At 46.7% G+C, this 19,442-nt stretch overlaps 1 protein-coding gene across 1 annotated transcript in view; it reads left to right on the forward strand.

Moving 5' to 3' along the window:
* Positions 1 to 1,348: 1,348 nt before the first annotated feature.
* The window catches only part of LOC137529171 (complement receptor type 2-like), a 313,982-nt gene continuing 295,888 nt past the window's right edge, over positions 1,349 to 19,442 (forward strand). The window contains exons 1-4 of the mRNA XM_068251204.1: positions 1,349 to 1,369; positions 4,342 to 4,444; positions 15,513 to 15,707; positions 18,561 to 18,660. Coding sequence (XP_068107305.1) covers positions 4,375 to 4,444; positions 15,513 to 15,707; positions 18,561 to 18,660 — 365 coding nt within the window. The 5' untranslated portion in view covers positions 1,349 to 1,369; positions 4,342 to 4,374. The remainder of the gene's footprint in view (positions 1,370 to 4,341; positions 4,445 to 15,512; positions 15,708 to 18,560; positions 18,661 to 19,442) is intronic.

Below are 19,442 nucleotides of genomic sequence, written 5' to 3' on the forward strand. Positions count from 1 at the left end.
CGAACCTGTCTTAGGCATTCTATAGAATGCCTAGGCAAAGTACGTAACAGAAACAGACATTTCATACTTTGCCTGAAATGGTCAGGCATTCTATAGAATGCCTGAATTTCATACTTTGCCTGTAACAGATACATTCCTGGGGTTTCCTCCAGTCCCCTTCAGGCTGATCGGTCCCTCACCATCCTCTTCTGCCTCCTGGATTCTCCACTATGGCTCCCGGTAATTCGTCCAGTCAGCGCATGCGCAGTCTGGCCACATGCACACGCCATAACGCTCCCAACGATTTTAATGCAAGTCAATGGGAGCCTTTTTTAATTAAAAAAAAAACAGAAAGTTCTTATGCTCAGGAAAGCTCTCAGAAAGTGCTCATAGTGTGTCTACAGCCTCAGCGCACTTTCAAGAAGGGTGCCCAGAAAACCCAACAGTAGAAGATCTGTAAATTTACTGAGATTCTACTATTGCAGTGAAAATTATGATAGTAACATATTGGTAATAAATACCAATATTTTACTATAGCTAAGCATAACTCTATTCTCACACTGAACCCTTCCACTATGATGCATAACCTTAACCCCCCATGCTTTACCTTAACCACCCCTCCACGTCCAATCTTAACCACCCACCTCCCACGGTAAACCTTAACCTGCCCCTCCCACACCTAGCCTTAACCACTCACCCCCCACACCTAACTTTAACCACCCCCCACACCAAACCTTAACCACCCACCTCCCATAGCTAACCTTAACCACCCACTCCCACACGTAACCTTAACCACTCACCCCTCAAGCCTAACTCTAACCACCCCCACACCAAACCTTAACCACTCCTCCCGCGCTTAATCTTAACCACCTACCTCCCATGGCCCACCTTAACCACCCCCTCCCACACCTAACCTTAACCACTCACCCTCCATGCCTAATTTTAACTGCCTCCCCCCCCCACACACCAAACCTTAACCACCCATGGCTAACCTTAACTGCCCCCCATGCCAATCGCCGCAAAACCCCCACTACCATAGTAGCCCAAAGTAATACGGGCATTGAGAGGAAATTAGGGTACTCGCATTTCTCCTCAATGCCGGTATTTCAATCGGAGCCTATGGCGGCACTCAAACTTCGGCCGCTAATGGGCACCCAAATTTCCTGCCACCGTGCCCTTAGCCAGTACACTATCCAGCCTTACTGAAAGTATCTGCTCAATAAAAGCTGGCTCCTCTCACTGGTGCACTGTCAAACAGAAATAATTATTAACACAAGAATTCTTTGCCCTGGCCAGCTTTTATGTTGACATATTAAGTAAAGGTCATTGGCTTGACTATAAGACCCTCTATTTAGCCTTTGCCGCTTGAGCTCTGCATGACAAGGTCCAGGTAAGCTTTTTATGTACTCCTGTACTCGATGTACTTACATATATATCAGTCAGTGGTATGTGATGTTTAAAGGATACCTTAGCACTGTTAAAAAATAAAAAATGGGGTGGCGAGCAGGCATGTGTAGGAAGATCTTCTCATAGCCACCGCTCCCCCTGTTCTCCTCCGTACCCCTGCATTATGTTCTAATGACCCCCCCAAAGCCACTCTCCGCATCGGGAGGGCTGTGAGCAGTGCGCCCTCTATTGAGTTTCCGCAGTCAGGAGCACTCTGTTCATGCACACTATGTCACAACTAGATAGTACATATGCACAGAGCACTCCCGGCTGCGGGTGTGCAATCAAGGACGTGCATCACTGCGCAGCGCCTGCGCACTGCTCACCAACCCCCTCAAACCTGAAGTAGCTTCGGAGGCCATTAGAACATAACGAAAGGGTACAGAGGAGAACGGGGGGGGGGGGGGGGGACGTGAGTAGAGATTCCTACACATACCTGCGCCCCCCGGTTTTACATTTTTATCTTTCAATGCTCTTTACTGAATTTTCAAGAAAACATACAAATATTTCAAAAACTTGTAACACAGTTGGAAGTTTTCCTTGTATTCATATGGATGATTTCATTCAAAATGTAACTCTATTAACATTTATACTGTATGAAAAACTTTGCTACACTCTACTGTATGCATTGATTTCTTTATCATTATTTACTATAATGTTTAAATGAATCTTATACCTGGGATGACATTCCACAATATGTTCTTGACTTATTATGCACTTATGTCTTACTCATTCACCCCTATATTCTGTAACGATTTAACTGTATGAATTTATATTTGTTTAATCTAATAACCCTTGTTTCCAAAAGTAAACTCTATCCTGCCAAGTTGTTTCCATACTAAATATTTCTGGCATGGAATTCAAAATATCTTCTACAGAAGGGATATAAGAAGTATTCCATGCCCTAGTTGAAAGTGCTCTGGCAAGATATATGGTACCCCTTGACCTTTTTTGGATATTGGCAAAAGCCTGTATTGAACAGTGCCTGACCCTGCAGCATTCACCTACTCACTACTGCCCCCCTCTAGCTACCAACTCCCCCCCACACACACTATCAGCCATGGCCAAACCCCTCATTCCACCAACCTTACATATCAACTATAATAACGACGCTAACTTCTTCTTGTTGGAATGATACAATACTTTATTGTAACGGCCACAGCTTTTATTGCCCCAAAACATGCATAAACATAACCAACATTAACATGATATTGGCATCCAAACAACATAATAATAACAATAACAACAACATATATAATGCCATAATCTTCATCCCCTTGCTAGCAACCGGAATGAGGGGCCCCCAATCCAAGCCTCCGTGCATGAAACCAATAACCCCCAGCCGCGCCGGGGGCTCGGGGGTGCTCCGGGCTTGCATGCCTCACTCTTTTCCAAAGACTTCCGCAAGCCTATGGCCTCTCCAAAACTTCCGGTTACCCCTCAATCCACTGTTACCACCTCCGCTAGCAAGGGGACCACGGCCAGCTGTGACAAACCTGGAACAGAAAGACCTGTGTTAATACACTGACCATTTACTTGCCCCCCCAAATGTTTGGGGCTTCACACTCCACCCATGCAGCCTGTTCTAACCACTCCCAATATATATATACTAAACTAACCGATAACGCATGTACCCACCCCCCCCCGCAGATCGCCATGGTAAGCGGCAACTAGCTAAAAAACAAAAAAAAAACCTCCCCCCGCTTAACTCCTAAGGGGTGGACATAACTAATGTAACTTAATGACAGTATGTTTGTTTAGGCAGAAGTTCCTCTTTAAGACTGGAAGCTAACACTTCTTTTCCTATAACTATAGTGACTACAACAGCATTTTAAATAGCGGATCTATTGTAACTTTATGCCCCTCCAGGCACCCTCCACTCTGCCAATAAGATGAATCTGGTTATTTCCAGTATACACTTAACATTTGGTGCTCTGACCTTTTCCTATGCTCCTTCTCTGGACAGCTTTAAAGGGAACCTAAACTGAGAAGGATTTGGATTTTTCCTTTTAAAATAATCCCAGTTGCCTGACTCTCCTGCTGATCCTGTGTCTCTAATACTTTTAGCCACAGCCCCTCAACAAGCATGGAGATCAGGTGCTCAGACTGAAGTCAGACTGGATTAGCTGCATGCTTGTTTCATGTGTGTGATTCAGCCACTATTGCAACCAAAGAGATCAGCAGAACTGCCAGGCAACTGGTATTTTTCAAAAGGAAACATCCATATCCCTCTCAGTTTAGGTTCCCTTTAAGAAAAGGCTAAAAACCCCACCTCTTTTCCCGAGCCTTTGGGACTGCATAATGCAAGTTTACAGTGCTTTGAGTCCCCCGGGAGTAAAGCGCTATAAAAATATTATTGTTATTTTATTTAGGAATAGTTAGATTCTTATGGAGAGTATGTGCTGACAATACATCTCTTAACTTTTGGTTTCCACAAAACCATGCCTGCCCAATGTTTTCCCATATTATCAGCCCACCAATGAGAAACATTGTCCATAACAGTAGCTTAAAATAACAAATCAAGATTTGGCACTCCTAAACCACCTTAGTACTCATTATGATCTAGTTTAGTCAAGGTTATACGTGTCTTCCCTCTCCTTTGGCCCCAACTAAACTCCATTAATTGTGTATTTAACATACAAAAGAACTCTTTAGGTAAGGGTATCTGTACTGTCCTAAACAAGTTGTCTTGGGTAATATTAACATTTTTTATGCTTCTATTCTTCCTACCCATGACATCTCATTTTTTGCCATTCTAGATAGGTCTTCTTTAAGTTTAGGTATCAAAGCCATATAATTACGTTTATATGTGAGCGAGAAAGGAGCAATCAACTCAATGCCCAAATACGATCTATGGTCTTTTGCCCAATTCAATTTGTATTTATTAATTCTTTTTTTTATCTTGATCATTTGTAGGTGTGCATACATTTCCAGCTTCAGACAGCTTCAATGGAGAGAAAATGTATATCAGTTATACTAAGGATAGTCCTTCTTTATACCATCATCTTCTCTGCCCACTGTGAGTGGTGAATTGACTTTATAATGCAGAAATACCTGTGGTTACCTCATATGCAGGGCTCAATTCAAAGTGACAAAGTAAAGTACATTCAACTTACTGTATACGGTGTATATATATATATATATATATATATATATATATATATATATATATATATATATATATATATATATATATATATATATATATATACTCACCTAAAGGGTTGTAAGACACAACTGTTCAATTTCTCATTTATGCAATTATCTAATCGACCAATCACATGGCAGTTGCTTCAATGCATTTAGGGGGGTGGTCCTGGTCAAGACAATCTCCTGAACTCCAAACTGAATGTCAGAATGGGAAAGAAAGGTGATTTAAGCAATTTTGAGCGTGGCATGGTTGTTGGTGCCAGACGGGCCGGTCTGAGTATTTCACAATCTGTGCAGTTACTGGGATTTTCACGCACAACCATTTCTAGGGATTACAAAGAATGGTGTGAAAAGGGAAAAATATCCAGTATGCAACAGTCCTGTGGGCGAAAATGCCTTGTTGATGCTAGAGGTCAGAGGAGGATGGGCCGAATGATTCAAGCTGATAGAAGAGAAACGTTGACTGAAATAACCACTCGTTGCAACCGAGGTATGCAGCAAACCATTTGTGAAGCCACAACATGCACAACCTTGAGGTGGATGGGCTACAACAGCAGAAGACCCCACCGGGTACCACTCATCTCCACTACAAATAGGAAAAAGAGGTTACAATTTGCACGAGCTCACCAAAATTGGACAGTTGAAGACTTAAAAAATGTTACCTGGTCTGATGAGTTTCGATAGAGTCAGAATTTGTCGTAAACAGAATGAGAACATGGATCCATCATGCCTTGTAACCACAGTGCAGGCTGCTGGTAATGGTGTAATGGTGTGGGGGATGTTTTCTTGGCACACTTTAGGTCCCTTAGTGCCAATTGGGCATCGTTTAAATGCCATGGGCTACCTGAGCATTGTTTCTGACCATGTCTATCCCTTCATGACCACCATGTACCCATCCTCTGATGGCTACTTCTAGCAGGATAATGCACCGTGTCACAAAGCTTGAATCATTTCAAATTGGTTTCTTGAACATGACAATGAGCTCACTGTACTAAAATGGCCCCCACAGTCACCAGATCTCAACCCAATAGAGCATCTTTGGGATGTGATGGAACGAGAGCTTCGTGCCCTGGATGTGCATCCCACAAATCTCCATCAACTGCAAGATGCTATCCTATAAATACGAGCCAACATTTCTAAAGGATGCTTTCAGCACCTTGTTGAATCAATGCCATGTAGAAGTAAGGCAGTTCTGAAGGCGAAAGGGGGTTAAACACTGTATTAGTATGATGTTCCTAATAATTCTTTAGGTGAGTGTATATATCTGCACAAATAAGCCGCCTTGTGAGCACAATAAAAGGCTCTAAGGTGGAGGTGCTGGTAGGAGTGTCAGCTTATCCATCGGTGGTGTCCACCACGTGCCTCATGGAGAGCTGCTGTGGGCCGCCTGAGGTGCAGAGTGTGAGCGGAGCAGTATCTCTCCATGATCATCGTCCTTTCTCTTCAGTGTCCTGGTCTCCATGGCACCAGTCCAGCGGTGTCTCTCATCACATGACACAGACAGTTTACATGGTGTACGACACAGCTGGACCCATAAAGACTGGGACTCTGGAAGAGGAAGGATGGTGATCTCATTGTTGGAGCTTGGAGAGGAGAGTTAACACTCTGCTCCTCTCAGGCTCTACTTGGGTAGCATCTCTGGCATCCTTATTCCTTGGGAAAGGGAGAGGTACCTCTGTTTTCCTGTAGAGGGGGTAGGCTGTCATTGGCTAATAATACTGTGAGGCTACCTTTGACTACCAATACAGGGGTGTCAGGGGTGACACCTCTGCCTACCTATACAGGAGGGATACCACTGACTACTTATATTGAGAAGGGGTATCTTTAGTTACCTTTGCAGTAAGGCTACCACTAACTACCTATACGGGGTAGGTAGTTAGTGGTATGTCTAGTGGTATGTCTGGGTGTGTCTATCTATACAGGGCGGCTATCGCTGCCTACCTGTACTAGGACACACCCCTCTGGCTACCTACACAGGGGGAAATACCTGCCCTGGGGAAAACACTTGTGGATACCTTAGGGGTTAGAGGGGGCAATCACCTACTACCTATATTGGAGGACACCTTTGAAAGTTGTGGGGTGGGACTTATCCAAAGGTCATGCTTTTTTTAGAGGAAAAATTGTACCTGCTCCCAGGCTTGCAGGGCTTTACTTCCTCAATGAGGCAGAGCTGTACGCAGTAGCTCTGCCTCCTCCACAGTCAATCATATGCAGATCGCCGCCTCTCCTCGCCCCTCTCAGTCTTCTTTACCTGAGAGGGGAGGGGAGGAGGCGGAGATTTGCGGAGATTGATTGCAGAGAGGCTGAGCTACAGCTCAAAGCTCAGCCTCTCCAGGAAGAAAAGCCCTGCGAGCCAGGGCAGCATGATCTGCGACCTGCAACGTCGTAGAACTTTGCAGGTCACTTTCTCTCTATTAAATCATTCATCTGCCGTGGGGATGTGGCAATTTCACTGGGGCATTAATGCTTCACAGGATTATATGACAAAAGCAGGAAAAAAAGACTTCAGAGTCTTTTTAACAGGATTGAGTAAATAAGATGTGTGCTAGGTTGCGGGTTCCCATCCAAAGAGATGCAGAACCATGCACGTGCACACGTGTGGAGGGAGCCGGCTGTTTGAACAGGCTCCTCGAAGTGAGTTCGTTTTAGCTACATTTGGTTATCTGGCAGTGTACACTTTACAGGCTTCAGCGGCACCCTTTGGACACAATGACACTCCAGGCAAAGACCTGCAGTGTCTAGGGTTAATCGGAACAGCCAAATTCTGATTTAGTGGAAATTCAGTGTTCCGCAGGCAAATACCGAATTTTGAGTTCCGATTTTCGTGCTCCGAGGGCACTTTCTGTTAATATTGAATGGTGCCAAATTTCGTGGTTAATTGTAAAGCCCCTGTACATGCTATTATCACCAAATTTGCAGTGTATGTTAAAGAGGAACTCCAGTGAAAATAATGTAATAAAAAAGTGCTTCATTTTTACAATAATTATGTATAAATGACTTAGTCAGTGTTTGCCCATTGTAAAATCTTTTAAATCCCTGATTTACATTCTGACATTTATTACATGATGACATTTTTACTGTTGGCAGGTGATGTAGCTGCTGCATGCTTTTTTGGCAGTTAGGAACAGCTGTAAACAGCTATTTCCCACAATGCAGCAAGGTTCACAGACAGGAAACTACCAAGAATACATACTTTTCTTGTTTCTTGTGGGAGGGGTTTCACCACAATATCAGCCATACAGTGCCCCCTGATGGTCTGTTTGTGAAAAGGAATAGATTTCTCATGTAAAAGGGGTATCAGCTACTGATTGGGATAAAGTTCAATTCTTGGTCGGAGTTTCTCTTTAAGTAGATGAGTAGGAACATGGTAACAAAATTGTGAAAAGACCTTATAGTTTTTGAGAAAATCAATTTCAAAGTTTCATAGGAAAAAATGTTTTTTAAACTGTGTAAAGTGACACTTTGATAGTTCTTAGTTCTGTATATCTATTGGATATTGTAAGAAAACGCGGAAAAGCCGCAGCGTATGTCAAGAGCAAGGCGGCTGACTCCGCGTCCAACGCGGCGGTTTGCGCGCATAGACACGCGTCTGGTAGTATGGTGGAATGCGGAAAGGCCGCCGCATGTCCTGACGGCAAAGCGGCTGTTTCCGTGTCCAACGCGGCAGTTTGCATGCAGCAGCGTGCGCTTGGTGTAGCTGGGTCTGTTAGTGCACATAGACAGATGGAGAGCTACGCGCGCGCGGGCCTGAACTCAGGACCTTTATACCAGCAGGGGAAGTGTCAGCTGATCAGGAAGATCAGCTGATTCCTGCAGGACTCATGATTGGCTGAGTGGCTCGGGCAGGGCGGCAGAGTCCAGCTACTATATATTCTGCTGCTTGTCAGTGGCTGGTTGTCTGTCATTGCAAACACTTTGTGAAAACATTCAGACCATAGTCAGATCCTTACAGTGTGTTTGAACCGAGAGGACTTGGGAATTCACACTGAGCCAGATTACCTTGTACTGTTATTTGTTAGACCTGTTCCAGGGTGTTGAGATCAAGGCCCTCACACCCCAGACTAGGAATACTGTGTATCTTCTGTGTATTCTCTAGCATAGTTCCAGGGTGTTGAGATCAAGGCCCTCACACCCAAGACTAGGGAATTGTATTGTCTTTGTGTTATATTCCAGATTAGTTGCAGGGTGTTGATGATCACGGAACTCACACCCAAGACTAGGGAATTGTATTATCATTTGTTATACTCCAGACTAGTTCCAGGGTGTTGATGATCATGGAACTCACACCCAAGACTAGGGAATTGTATTATCATTTATGTTATACTCCAGACTAGTTCCAGGGTGTTGATGATTACGGACCTCACAATCCAGACTAGGATTGTGCTATTACTGTGTTACGTTAGCCCAGTTCAGGGCAAAACCTTGCATATTAGCAGCAGGGCTTCCTGCAACCCAGCCTCGGTCCCTCGCCCAGGGGTCCACAGGCTACAGGAATATCTCCCACCGTCAGGGGTGAATTCCTCAGGAGTATTAGGCCTAGAGGTGTAGCGAACGGTTTGCCGGCGAACGGTTCCAGGCGAACATTGGTGGTTCGCGTTCGCCTGCGCCAGGCAAACTTTTACAGAAGTTTGATTCGCCCCATAATGCACTATGAGGGTCAACTTAGACCCTCTGTATCACAGTCAGCAGGCACATTGTAGCCATTCAGGCTACAGTAAGCCCTGGAGGCCCCCCCCCCCCTTATATAAGGCAGGCTCCGGCGGCCATTACACTCACTCGTGTGCCTGCTAGTGAGAGGAAAGGGACAGCTGCTGCAGACTTGTTCTTCTAGGGACAGATTAGTTAGGTTCTTGGCTGCTTAGTTTGCTCCTTGGCTGATTGTTATTGCTTTATAGCACCCTAGCTTTTGTCAGAGCTCATCCTGTACTTTTTTTTTTTTTACTGTGTGTCAAACTGACACTTTTGTTGCATGCACAGCCTTGCTAATTGATAGTGTGTGTGTGTGCCACTGCCAGCAGCCCAGCACATTCAGTGACTGACTGCCTGTGTGTGAGACAGGGAGCTGCACATTGTACTACCCAGTACTGCATATACCCCCAGTACCTGTTGTTTACTTAACCCACCTCATCACTGCACATAACTACCTGTAGTGTTGAGTGAACCCAGCTCACTGCATCCTACTACTACCTGTTGTGTTTACTTAACCCACCTCATCACTGCACATAACTACCTGTAGTGTTGAGTGAACCCAGCTCACTGCATACACCTAATACCTGTTGTGTTTACTTAACCCACCTCATCACTGCACATAACTACCTGTAGTGTTGAGTGAACCCAGCTCACTGCATACACCTAATACCTGTTGTGTTTACTTAACCCACCTCATCACTGCACATAACTACCTGTAGTGTTGAGTGAACCCAGCTCACTGCATACACCTAATACCTGTTGTGTTTACTTAACCCACCTCATCACTGCACATAACTACCTGTAGTGTTGAGTGAACCCAGCTCACTGCATCCTACTACTACCTGTTGTTTACTTAACCCACCTCATCACTGCACATAACTACCTGTAGTGTTGAGTGAACCCAGCTCACTGCATATACCTACTAGTACTACATGTTGTGTTGAGTGAACCCAGCTCACTGCATCCTACTACTACCTGTTGTGTTTACTTAACCCACCTCATCACTGCACATAACTACCTGTAGTGTTGCGTGAACCCAGCTCACTGCATATACCTACTACTACATAGCAAGGAAATGAGCAGCGCTACTTAAAAACAGACTAGTGCCTACCTGCAAAAGAGTGCAAGCCCCACTTGTGGGGTCGAATACACACCGAGCATACACATAACCTGTCTACCACTAGAAAAGGATGTTGGTTTCCATTAACAGCTTGCATGCAACCTATTAAGTACTTGTCCCTCCCACTGCGAAGAAGTCAATCCTCCATGGGAGGGGCCTAACACTAACTAAATCCTAACCTATGTATATGCATAGCCTGGGTGCGGCTAATCAAATAAAATCGAAAATTGAAAATTGCGCAAAAGGTGGATCAGCGCAACACCAGGCCGCCTCCGTATATACCTACTACTACCTGTTGTGTTGAGTGAACCCAGCTCACTGCATCCTACTACTACCTGTTGTGTTTACTTAACCTACCTCATCACTGCACATAACTACCTGTAGTGTTGAGTGAACCCAGCTCACTGCATATTCCTACTACTACCTGTTGTGTTGAGTGAACCCAGCTCACTGCATCCTACTACTACCTGTTGTGTTTACTTAACGCACCTCATCACTGCACATAACTACCTGTAGTGTTGAGTGAACCCAGCTCACTGCATATACCTACTACCTGTTGTGTTGAGTGAACCCACCTCACCGCATCCTAGTACCTTAACTGTTCAGTGAACCCAGCTCACTGCATATACCTACTACCTGTTGTGTTGAGTGAACCCAGCTCACTGCATATACCTACTACTACCTGTTGTGTTGAGTGAACCCAGCTCACTGCATCCTACTACTACCTGTTGTGTTTACTTAACCCACCTCATCACTGCACATAACTACCTGTAGTGTTGAGTGAACCCAGCTCACTGCATATACCTACTACTACCTGTTGTGTTGAGTGAACCCAGCTCACTGCATATTCCTACTACTACCTGTTGTGTTGAGTGAACCCAGCTCACTGCATCCTACTACTACCTGTTGTGTTTACTTAACGCACCTCATCACTGCACATAACTACCTGTAGTGTTGAGTGAACCCAGCTCACTGCATATACCTACTACCTGTTGTGTTGAGTGAACCCACCTCACCGCATCCTAGTACCTTAACTGTTCAGTGAACCCAGCTCACTGCATCCTACTACCTTTTGTGTTGAGTGAACCCACCTCACTGCATCCTAGTACCTTTACTGTTCAGTGAACCCAGCTCACTGCATATACCTAGCATCCCCCCGAGATGGACAAAATGGACAAACCAGGTAGAGGAAGAGGTAGAGGCAGACCCAGAGGAAGGCCACCAGGCATCGGCAGGTCTGTGCGAGGTGGTGTTGCTGTGATTTCGTGCGGACCTGCCCCAAAATACAGTGCTCAGAAGAAGGCACGTGCCATCACTTCCCAAAATCGTGAGGAGGTGATTGAGTATTTAACACAGAACACCTCATCTCCCGCAGCCACCAGCGCTACAACAAGCACCACATCCGCTGCATTTGACACTTCGCAGGAGTTATTTGGTGGTGGTGGTGGTGAAATCACCGATTCACAGCCACTACTGCAACAACAAGAAGGCGCAGATACACCACCTCCTACGTCTGAGTTAGGTGGCGATAGTATGGACGTAACGTGTGTGGAGGGGGCTGATGAAACACCTGAAGTTGGTGCAGTTGAGGAGGTGTCTGAGGAAAGTGCAGCTGGCCAGGAGGATTATGATGATGATTATACGGATACCACATATGTTCCCGGTAGAGGAGATGACCAGGGGGACAGTTCAGAGGAGGAGTCAGAGAGGACTAGGAGGAGACGACTCCATGATAGAAGCAGAGGGAGCTCGTCCTCAGAAACCGCTGGGGGCAGTGTCTGGCGCCATGTATCGCCAGCTATGGGCAGACAGCCAACATGCCCTTCAACGTCAGCTGCTGGTGCCACCGTAGCGCCATCAGCCCAGGGAGGCTCAGCGGTTTGGAAATTTTTTAACGTGTGTGTCTCAGATCGGAGCAAAGCCATCTAGTGTCTCTGCCAGCAAAAATTGAACCGTGGAAAGGCCAACTGTCACGTAGGGACAAGTGCTTTACGAAGGCACCTGGAGAGAAGGCACAAACAGCTATGGCAAGAACACCTGAGGAAAAGCAGCACCCCTCAAAAGACAAGCCGCGGAGAACAACCGCGGCAGCCGTCACAGGGGGCTTCTGCTGCTCCACGTTCCCATGGTATTGTTCGTGGCTGGGGGGAGGAAGAATGGCTACACTTAAACAATTTAAAAATACAACCATTTAAACTTTCAAACTATTTAAAAATACAACCATCTAAACTTTCAAACAATTTAAAAATACAACCATCTATCATTTTCAAACAATGTAAAAAAAGGGCAAAAAAACTTGCCCTCCGTAAAACATTCTTGGCAAATGCTTTTGACTTGGTTTGTCTTCCGCTGGCTCAAGGGTCCATCTGACCACAAATGCCTGGTCTGCAAAGCACGGTCAGGGCAGCTACAGCATGGGTCTCAGCAGGCTCCCACTTCGGGCCGGAATCCAACCTTCATTCCCCGCGGTGACAATGGCAGACTTGCCCTCCATAACGGATTCCCGTTAAAGGATTTAAAGTTAATTCATTTCAAATACACAGCAGGGCCTCGAAAGTCCGCCTCCTGTATTGTTATTTTTGGTCACTACCTCGGGGCGGGCGTGCATGCCCTCCTTGGATGTGTAGTGGTAGCCGTTTCTCAGGCTCCACACAGGATTCCATCCCTCATTAGCCGGCCATTACCCGGGGTCACAAATGGCAGACTTGCCCGCCTCCATATGATTCTCGTGAAAGGAATGTGGTGTCATCTTTGCCCGCCATAACTGGTTCTCGTTCAAGGATTTAAAGTACATTCATTTCAAATACACAGCAGGGCCTCGAAAGTCCGCCTCCTGTATTGTTATTTTTGGTCACTACCTCGGGGCGGGCGGGCGAGCGTGCATGCCTGCCCGCTGCCCTCCTTGGATGTGTAGTGGTAGCCGTTGCTCAGGCTCCACACCGGATTCAAACCTCTCATTCCCCGGCCATTACCCGGGGTCACAATGGCAGACTTGCCCGCCTCCACAGGATTCTCATTGTAGCAGCAAGTAGAAAATGTAATTTAAAAACAAAACATAAGCTTTTTAACAATGCCATGGAAAGTTTGAGAAGGAAGTCACACATTACCTGACATCACTGAGTGAGGAAGAGCAATCTCGCCATGTTGCGCAGTAGTCCAGCATGGCCGTCACTACACAAACAGCTGTTTGCGGTGCGTTACACAGTGAGTTTGGTGTGTCAGTGTGAAGCAGTACTCTAATTACACTCCCTAATTGATGTATACACATGCAAGATGTTTTAAAGCACGTTAGGCCTGCAATTTAGCATTCAATGTGATTTCTGCCCTTAAAACGCTGCTTTGCGTCACATCCAGATTTTTCCCCGGGACTTTTGGCATGTATCCCACTCCGCCATGCCCCCGTCCAGTTGTTAGACCCCTTGAAACATCTTTTCCATCACTTTTGTGGCCAGCATAATTTTTTCTATTTTTCAAAGTTCGCCTCCCCATTGAAGTCTATTGCGGTTCTCCGATTTTCGGTTCGCGAACCGGGTTCGCGAACTTTTCCGCGATCCGAACCTTCCGCGGAAGTTCGCGAACCGAAAATCGGAGGTTCGCGACATCTCTAATTAGGCCGCCAGCTCCTCTGGTGGTCTCCACTCAGAGTTGTTACTGTTACACCAAACACTCTCACACACATAGGTGTCCAGAGGTTAGCAATATATCTGATTATCGGTGATACTGCAGATCATCAATAATCGGGTATATATCTGCATTCTTGGTGATACTGCAGATCGCCAATAATCGGATTCTCTCTGCGTGCTGACACCAATTGTTACAGATACATTTCAAGAAAACAGACAGTGTGGGGTCTCAAGCTTCTTTAATCCCTTATCTCCCATGCAGGCTGGGATAGCCAGAATGCGGAGCCCCGGCCGAGTGGGGCTTCGCACCCTGAGCTATACCAGCCCGCATGGTCAATGGTATGGGAGGTTTTGGAGAAGAGGGGTGGCCAAGCCTCCCCCTCTCCCCCAGAGCCTTTGTTCAATCCATGGACAAGAGGTTCTTCCCCACCTCTGGTGCCCCAGGAGGAGGTGGGGACCGCCAACGTCCTGGGGTGTACCCCTTACCCATTTCCGCAGAGAGTTAAAAAAGAAATAAAAACACAACGGCACAAATAGTCCTTTATTGTTCTAAATTAACCAGGGATACTTACCTTGTGATAATCCCATGCCAGTAATCAGCTGGATTGGTGGGTGAGGCCACTTCTGAGCATACTAGCATGGAATTATCGCAAGGTAAGTATCCCTGGTTAATTTAGAACAATAAAATAATTTTTCCAATGTTGTGCTTTTATTTCTTTTTAACTCTTTGCGGAAATGGGTAAGGGGTACCATGTACCCTTATACTCATTTCTTCTGGAGAGGGGCGGGCTTCTGGGGATCCACTATTTAAAGGGGAGACCCCGATGCCACCATGACCCCCCCAGGACGTCGGCGGTCCCCACCTCCGCCTTGGCCCCCATCCAATGGACCATGCGGGCTGGTATAGCTCAGAAGCCCTACATGGCCAGAACTCTGCATTCTGGCTATCCCAGCCTGCATGGGAGATAAGAGGTTATAGAAGCTTGGGACCCTACGCTGTCTGTTTTCATGAAATGTATCCAATATGTATACAGAACTCAGAACTCGGAATGCAGTACCGTGTACTGTACTGCATCAAAGGGTCATTTTACACAGTTTAAAAAACTTTTTTCCTATGAAACTTTGAAATCGATTTTCTCCAAAACTATAAGTTCTTTTCCCAATTTTTTTTCAGCATGTTTCTACTCATCTGCTTAACATATGTGGCAAATTTGGTGATGATAGCATGTAATGGTGGTTTTACAATTAACCATGTAAGTTGGAGCTTTTGACTTCAATGAAAAACAGAAAGCGGTACCCGGAAATGCCGAATTGTCGCGTTTCGGGTATGTACCCGGAACAGCCAAATTCCAATTGGAAAATTGGAACTCTGAACTGTTCTGATTCCAAGAGCTCAGCCCTAGCAGTGTCTGTTGCAAGAGACAACCCTGGGTATCCTGATAATTACACAGTTCTAAGGTATATTTTAATATATACACTGATATGGGCCTTTTTTTCTTTGACAGGTGAAGATTGTGGACGTCCACCTAACATACCTCACAGTAGGTTAAAGAATGAGTTTCAAGGCCAAAGAATCTTTCCTCCAGGCTCCCAAGTGAAATATGAATGTGATACTGGATATACTCCTATCCCTGGAATGAAAAATTATGTAATTTGCATGAGCGACTTAAGATGGTCTCTAAGTGAAGAATTCTGCACATGTAAGCCATGATGTATATTGCGATTTATTTTGAATTTCAGCCTGGATTAAAACTGAACTCTGGGAAGAGATTAATTGGTCTACCTGAATACAAACACCTCACAGGGCAGCTAAACTTGCCAAATATTCAGCACAGCGGGATTCCTAATTTTCCTTTCCCAACACTCACAGTGCCTAAATAACAGGTGCACTAGACCCAGGGCCAGATTTACAGCTGAGGAGCCTATAGGCAAAGAAGTTATGGTGCCCTAAGCCCCGCCTCTCAGCACAAGCCACACCCCCAAGCACGCACCCGCAGATCACATACACACACATGCAGATCACACACACGCAGATCACACACATACGCATGCGCAGATCACACACATTCACACACGCGCGCGCACAGATCTCACACATGTGCAGATCACTCACATGCACACACAGATCACACGCGCAGATCTCACAAACGCAAGCACAGATCACACACGCACAGATGACACATACACACACGTGCAGATCTGAAAAACATGCAGATCACGCACATACACACATGCGTAGATCACACACATACATGCGCAGACCTCACCCACACACACACCTAGCAGATATGACTGTGGGGCCAAGGTAGCGTGGCTTCTCTCCCCCCCACCCCACCCCACTTAGCGATCTAGGCTGCATAGGAGGCCAGAGGCCTGGAGGTGAACCCATTCTCTATCGGGCTGGTGGTGGCAGTGATCCCCAGCTGAGAGCGAGGGAGCCTTTAAGAAGGTAGCCTGGTTCCATGGCATCGCGTGGGAGAATCAGCTGGAGGGGGCACCATGTCTCTGCAGTCCCGACCACGTGGATGGCTGCAGTGTGCTGTGGAACAGCTGGTCCGAACCACGTGGGGGGGCCTCTGTCTGGGGAGAGTCGGCAACTGGCTACCCATAGCCGCAGTGGTGGAGCGGCACGCACAGTGGCTCTCACGGCGGCTGGAGGAGTGAGTGGGCAGGCAGGCCTCCCTGGCAGTGGAGTGTCCCTCACAGCGGATGGATGTGTGGCAACAGGCCTTTCTGGCCGCGGAGTGGCCCTCATGCCCCTTCTTGACATCCTGTTCTCCTCGGCAGCGGTGGTCCACGGTGGTCTTCTTGAGTCGAGTGGGGACCCGACATCAGGAGGTGGGAGGAGGAGAATTTTTAAGGCCTCGTTTACACTTAATCAGTTGGTAGCAGTGCATTGGGAAGAAGATTTCAGTTAAAACGCATTAAGTGTGAACGGTGCCATAGGAAAACATGGGCATTACTTTGAAAATCAGTTTTCTTTCAGTTATAACTGAGAGCAACTGATTAAGTGTAAAAGGACCCTAAAGGGAAAGTGGAGAAGGCTATGTAAATACAGACCAGGCTAGTGCCTAATGTACTTCTCCTTTCTGCACTCCTCCCTTCTGGCTGCTCCATGTTGAGCTCACAACAGAGTTCAGAGGCCACCGTCTCCCTCAGTAGATTGGTCAGCTCTCCTTGTCCATCTGTTTATTCGAGCAGTATGGAAGAAGAGATTGCGCTGTGCCCATAAAACACGCCTCTTTCACCCTTCCGGCCCACCCTTGCATCCTAATTACCTCCTTCTCTGCCTCTCAGATCTCGCACATGTACGCCTGCAATGCTTCACTACACTCCTCAGCAGCGAGATCTGAGAGTCGGTAACAGGATAGGGCGTATCACCCGGCATCAATGACACCCGGCGTATAAGACAACCCCTGACTTTTCAGAAGATTTTCAAGAGTTAAAAAGTAGTCTTATATGCCAGAATATACAGTATTTACCGTATTTTCCGCCGTATAAGACACACTTTTATCCCCTCAAAAATGGGGAGAAAAAGTCCCTGCGTCTTATACGGCAAATGCAGGGAATCCTCGACTTAGGAACGCCCGCCGATACGAACCACGACCCGCTGCCTCGTCGGGGATTCCCTGCGTTAGCTCCCTGTGTGGTCCGCTTCCCCCCCTTGCCTGTGTATTTAGTGTGGCGGCATATATCAGTGTTGCTGCCCGTAACACTCCCTGGCTCCCCGTGTGGTCCGCGCTACTCCATTCTATCCTTGCCGGCCTCTTTGCCTCGGGTCCCCTCCCCACTTATGTGCGCTCCCTCCTTTGCGATCCCCCCGGGTGTCAGCATAGCGGCAGTCATACTTACTCTGAACTCCAGCCGCTGCCCGGGAACGCAGACCTGGTCTCCTCTCTGTCGCCCCTCTAGTGATGGCTTCACTGATGACTTATATTGCAGAAGCCATCACTAGAGGTCGACAGAGAGGAGACCAGGTCTGCGTTTCTGGAGAGCAAACACAAAAGGGGAGGTAGCGCAAGGGGGGAGGGAGCGCACATAAGCGAGGAGGGAACCCGAGGCAAAGCGGCCGGTGAGGATAGAATGGGGTAGCGCGGACCACCGGGGAGCCAGGGAGTGATACGGGCGGCAACACTGATACATGCCGCCACACTAAATACACAGGCAAGGGAGAGCGGACCACACAGGGAGCTGGGGACCACACTGGGGTACCTAAAGGCTCATTAAGGGCACATGGGGACACTGAGGGCACATGGGGGACACTCGGGGGCCACACTGGGAACACCTAAGGGCACATGGGCGACACTTAAGGACCATACTGAGGACACCTAAGGGCACATGGGGGACACCTGAGGACAAATGGGGACAACACTGGGGACACCTGAGGGCACATGAGGGACTCCTGAGGACAATTGGGGTGGAACACCTACAAGACGCTCCTGGAATATAGATGCACCAGGATTAGTATATATATATATATTTTTTCCCCTGGTTTTTGCCCTTTGGGTAGAGGTAGTCTTTACAACAATCATTTTATTTCATTTCATTCACAGTAAGACGATGTCCGCATCCTGGAGATGTAGAACATGGAAGTATTGTTAAAATTGAGCCCTTAGTCTTTGGCTCGAAGGTGATTTACGCCTGTGATGAAGGGTAAGTTTAAAACGTAGGATTACAAATAAAATGATGGGTCAGTCACAAAAATGCAATGTTATTAACCCTAAATTACTGGTCACTTTAGCTTTCCAAAACAAATGATCGTCAGAGCAGGTTCTAGACTTTTTGCCACTTGAGGCAAACTTGTGAGTATGTGCCTCCCCCCCCAGCCCCCACCTCGGATTATGAATGATCACACCCACCATTTTACTCTGCTTAATTTAATGTTGACATTTTGTAGCTCAACACAATTCATGACATGCTGTAGCTCAACACAATAGCGCACTGGCTGGCTGTGAGTCTGTAAAAACAAACTGCTCACCCTCAGCCACTCCATTTCTTTTCAGTCAGGACAGCAGTGCCACCTCCTCCCTTCTGCTGTGCAAGTCAAATGAAACACTGCTGCTCTCCTGCCTCCTCCCCCCTCCTCACTCACTGGCAGACTCCTCACACAGCACAACAAGCTTCTTTTCCCCAATGATGACCTCTTCACCTCGCTCGCTCTCCTCTTGCCTCCTACTCTGGCTGCATATTGTTAGTGTAAACACAGTACACAGTGCCCTGTAATCTCTGCCGCCTGATGTTTCACCTTGCTTCATGAACCAGCCCTGGTGATCATTACTAGGAGATTGTCTTCAGTTCAATAGGATTGGAGGATAATGGATGTGTCCTCGAATTGAATTACAGAAGAGAGGAGAGGCACATGAGACATCTTAAATATGTGAATGCGAGCAGTTGATTCTAGAGAAGGACAGAAGAAGGTTATATGCCGAGCAGAG

Source organism: Hyperolius riggenbachi, chromosome 1 (genome assembly GCF_040937935.1).
Source record: "Hyperolius riggenbachi isolate aHypRig1 chromosome 1, aHypRig1.pri, whole genome shotgun sequence".
Lineage (NCBI taxonomy): Eukaryota > Metazoa > Chordata > Amphibia > Anura > Hyperoliidae > Hyperolius > Hyperolius riggenbachi.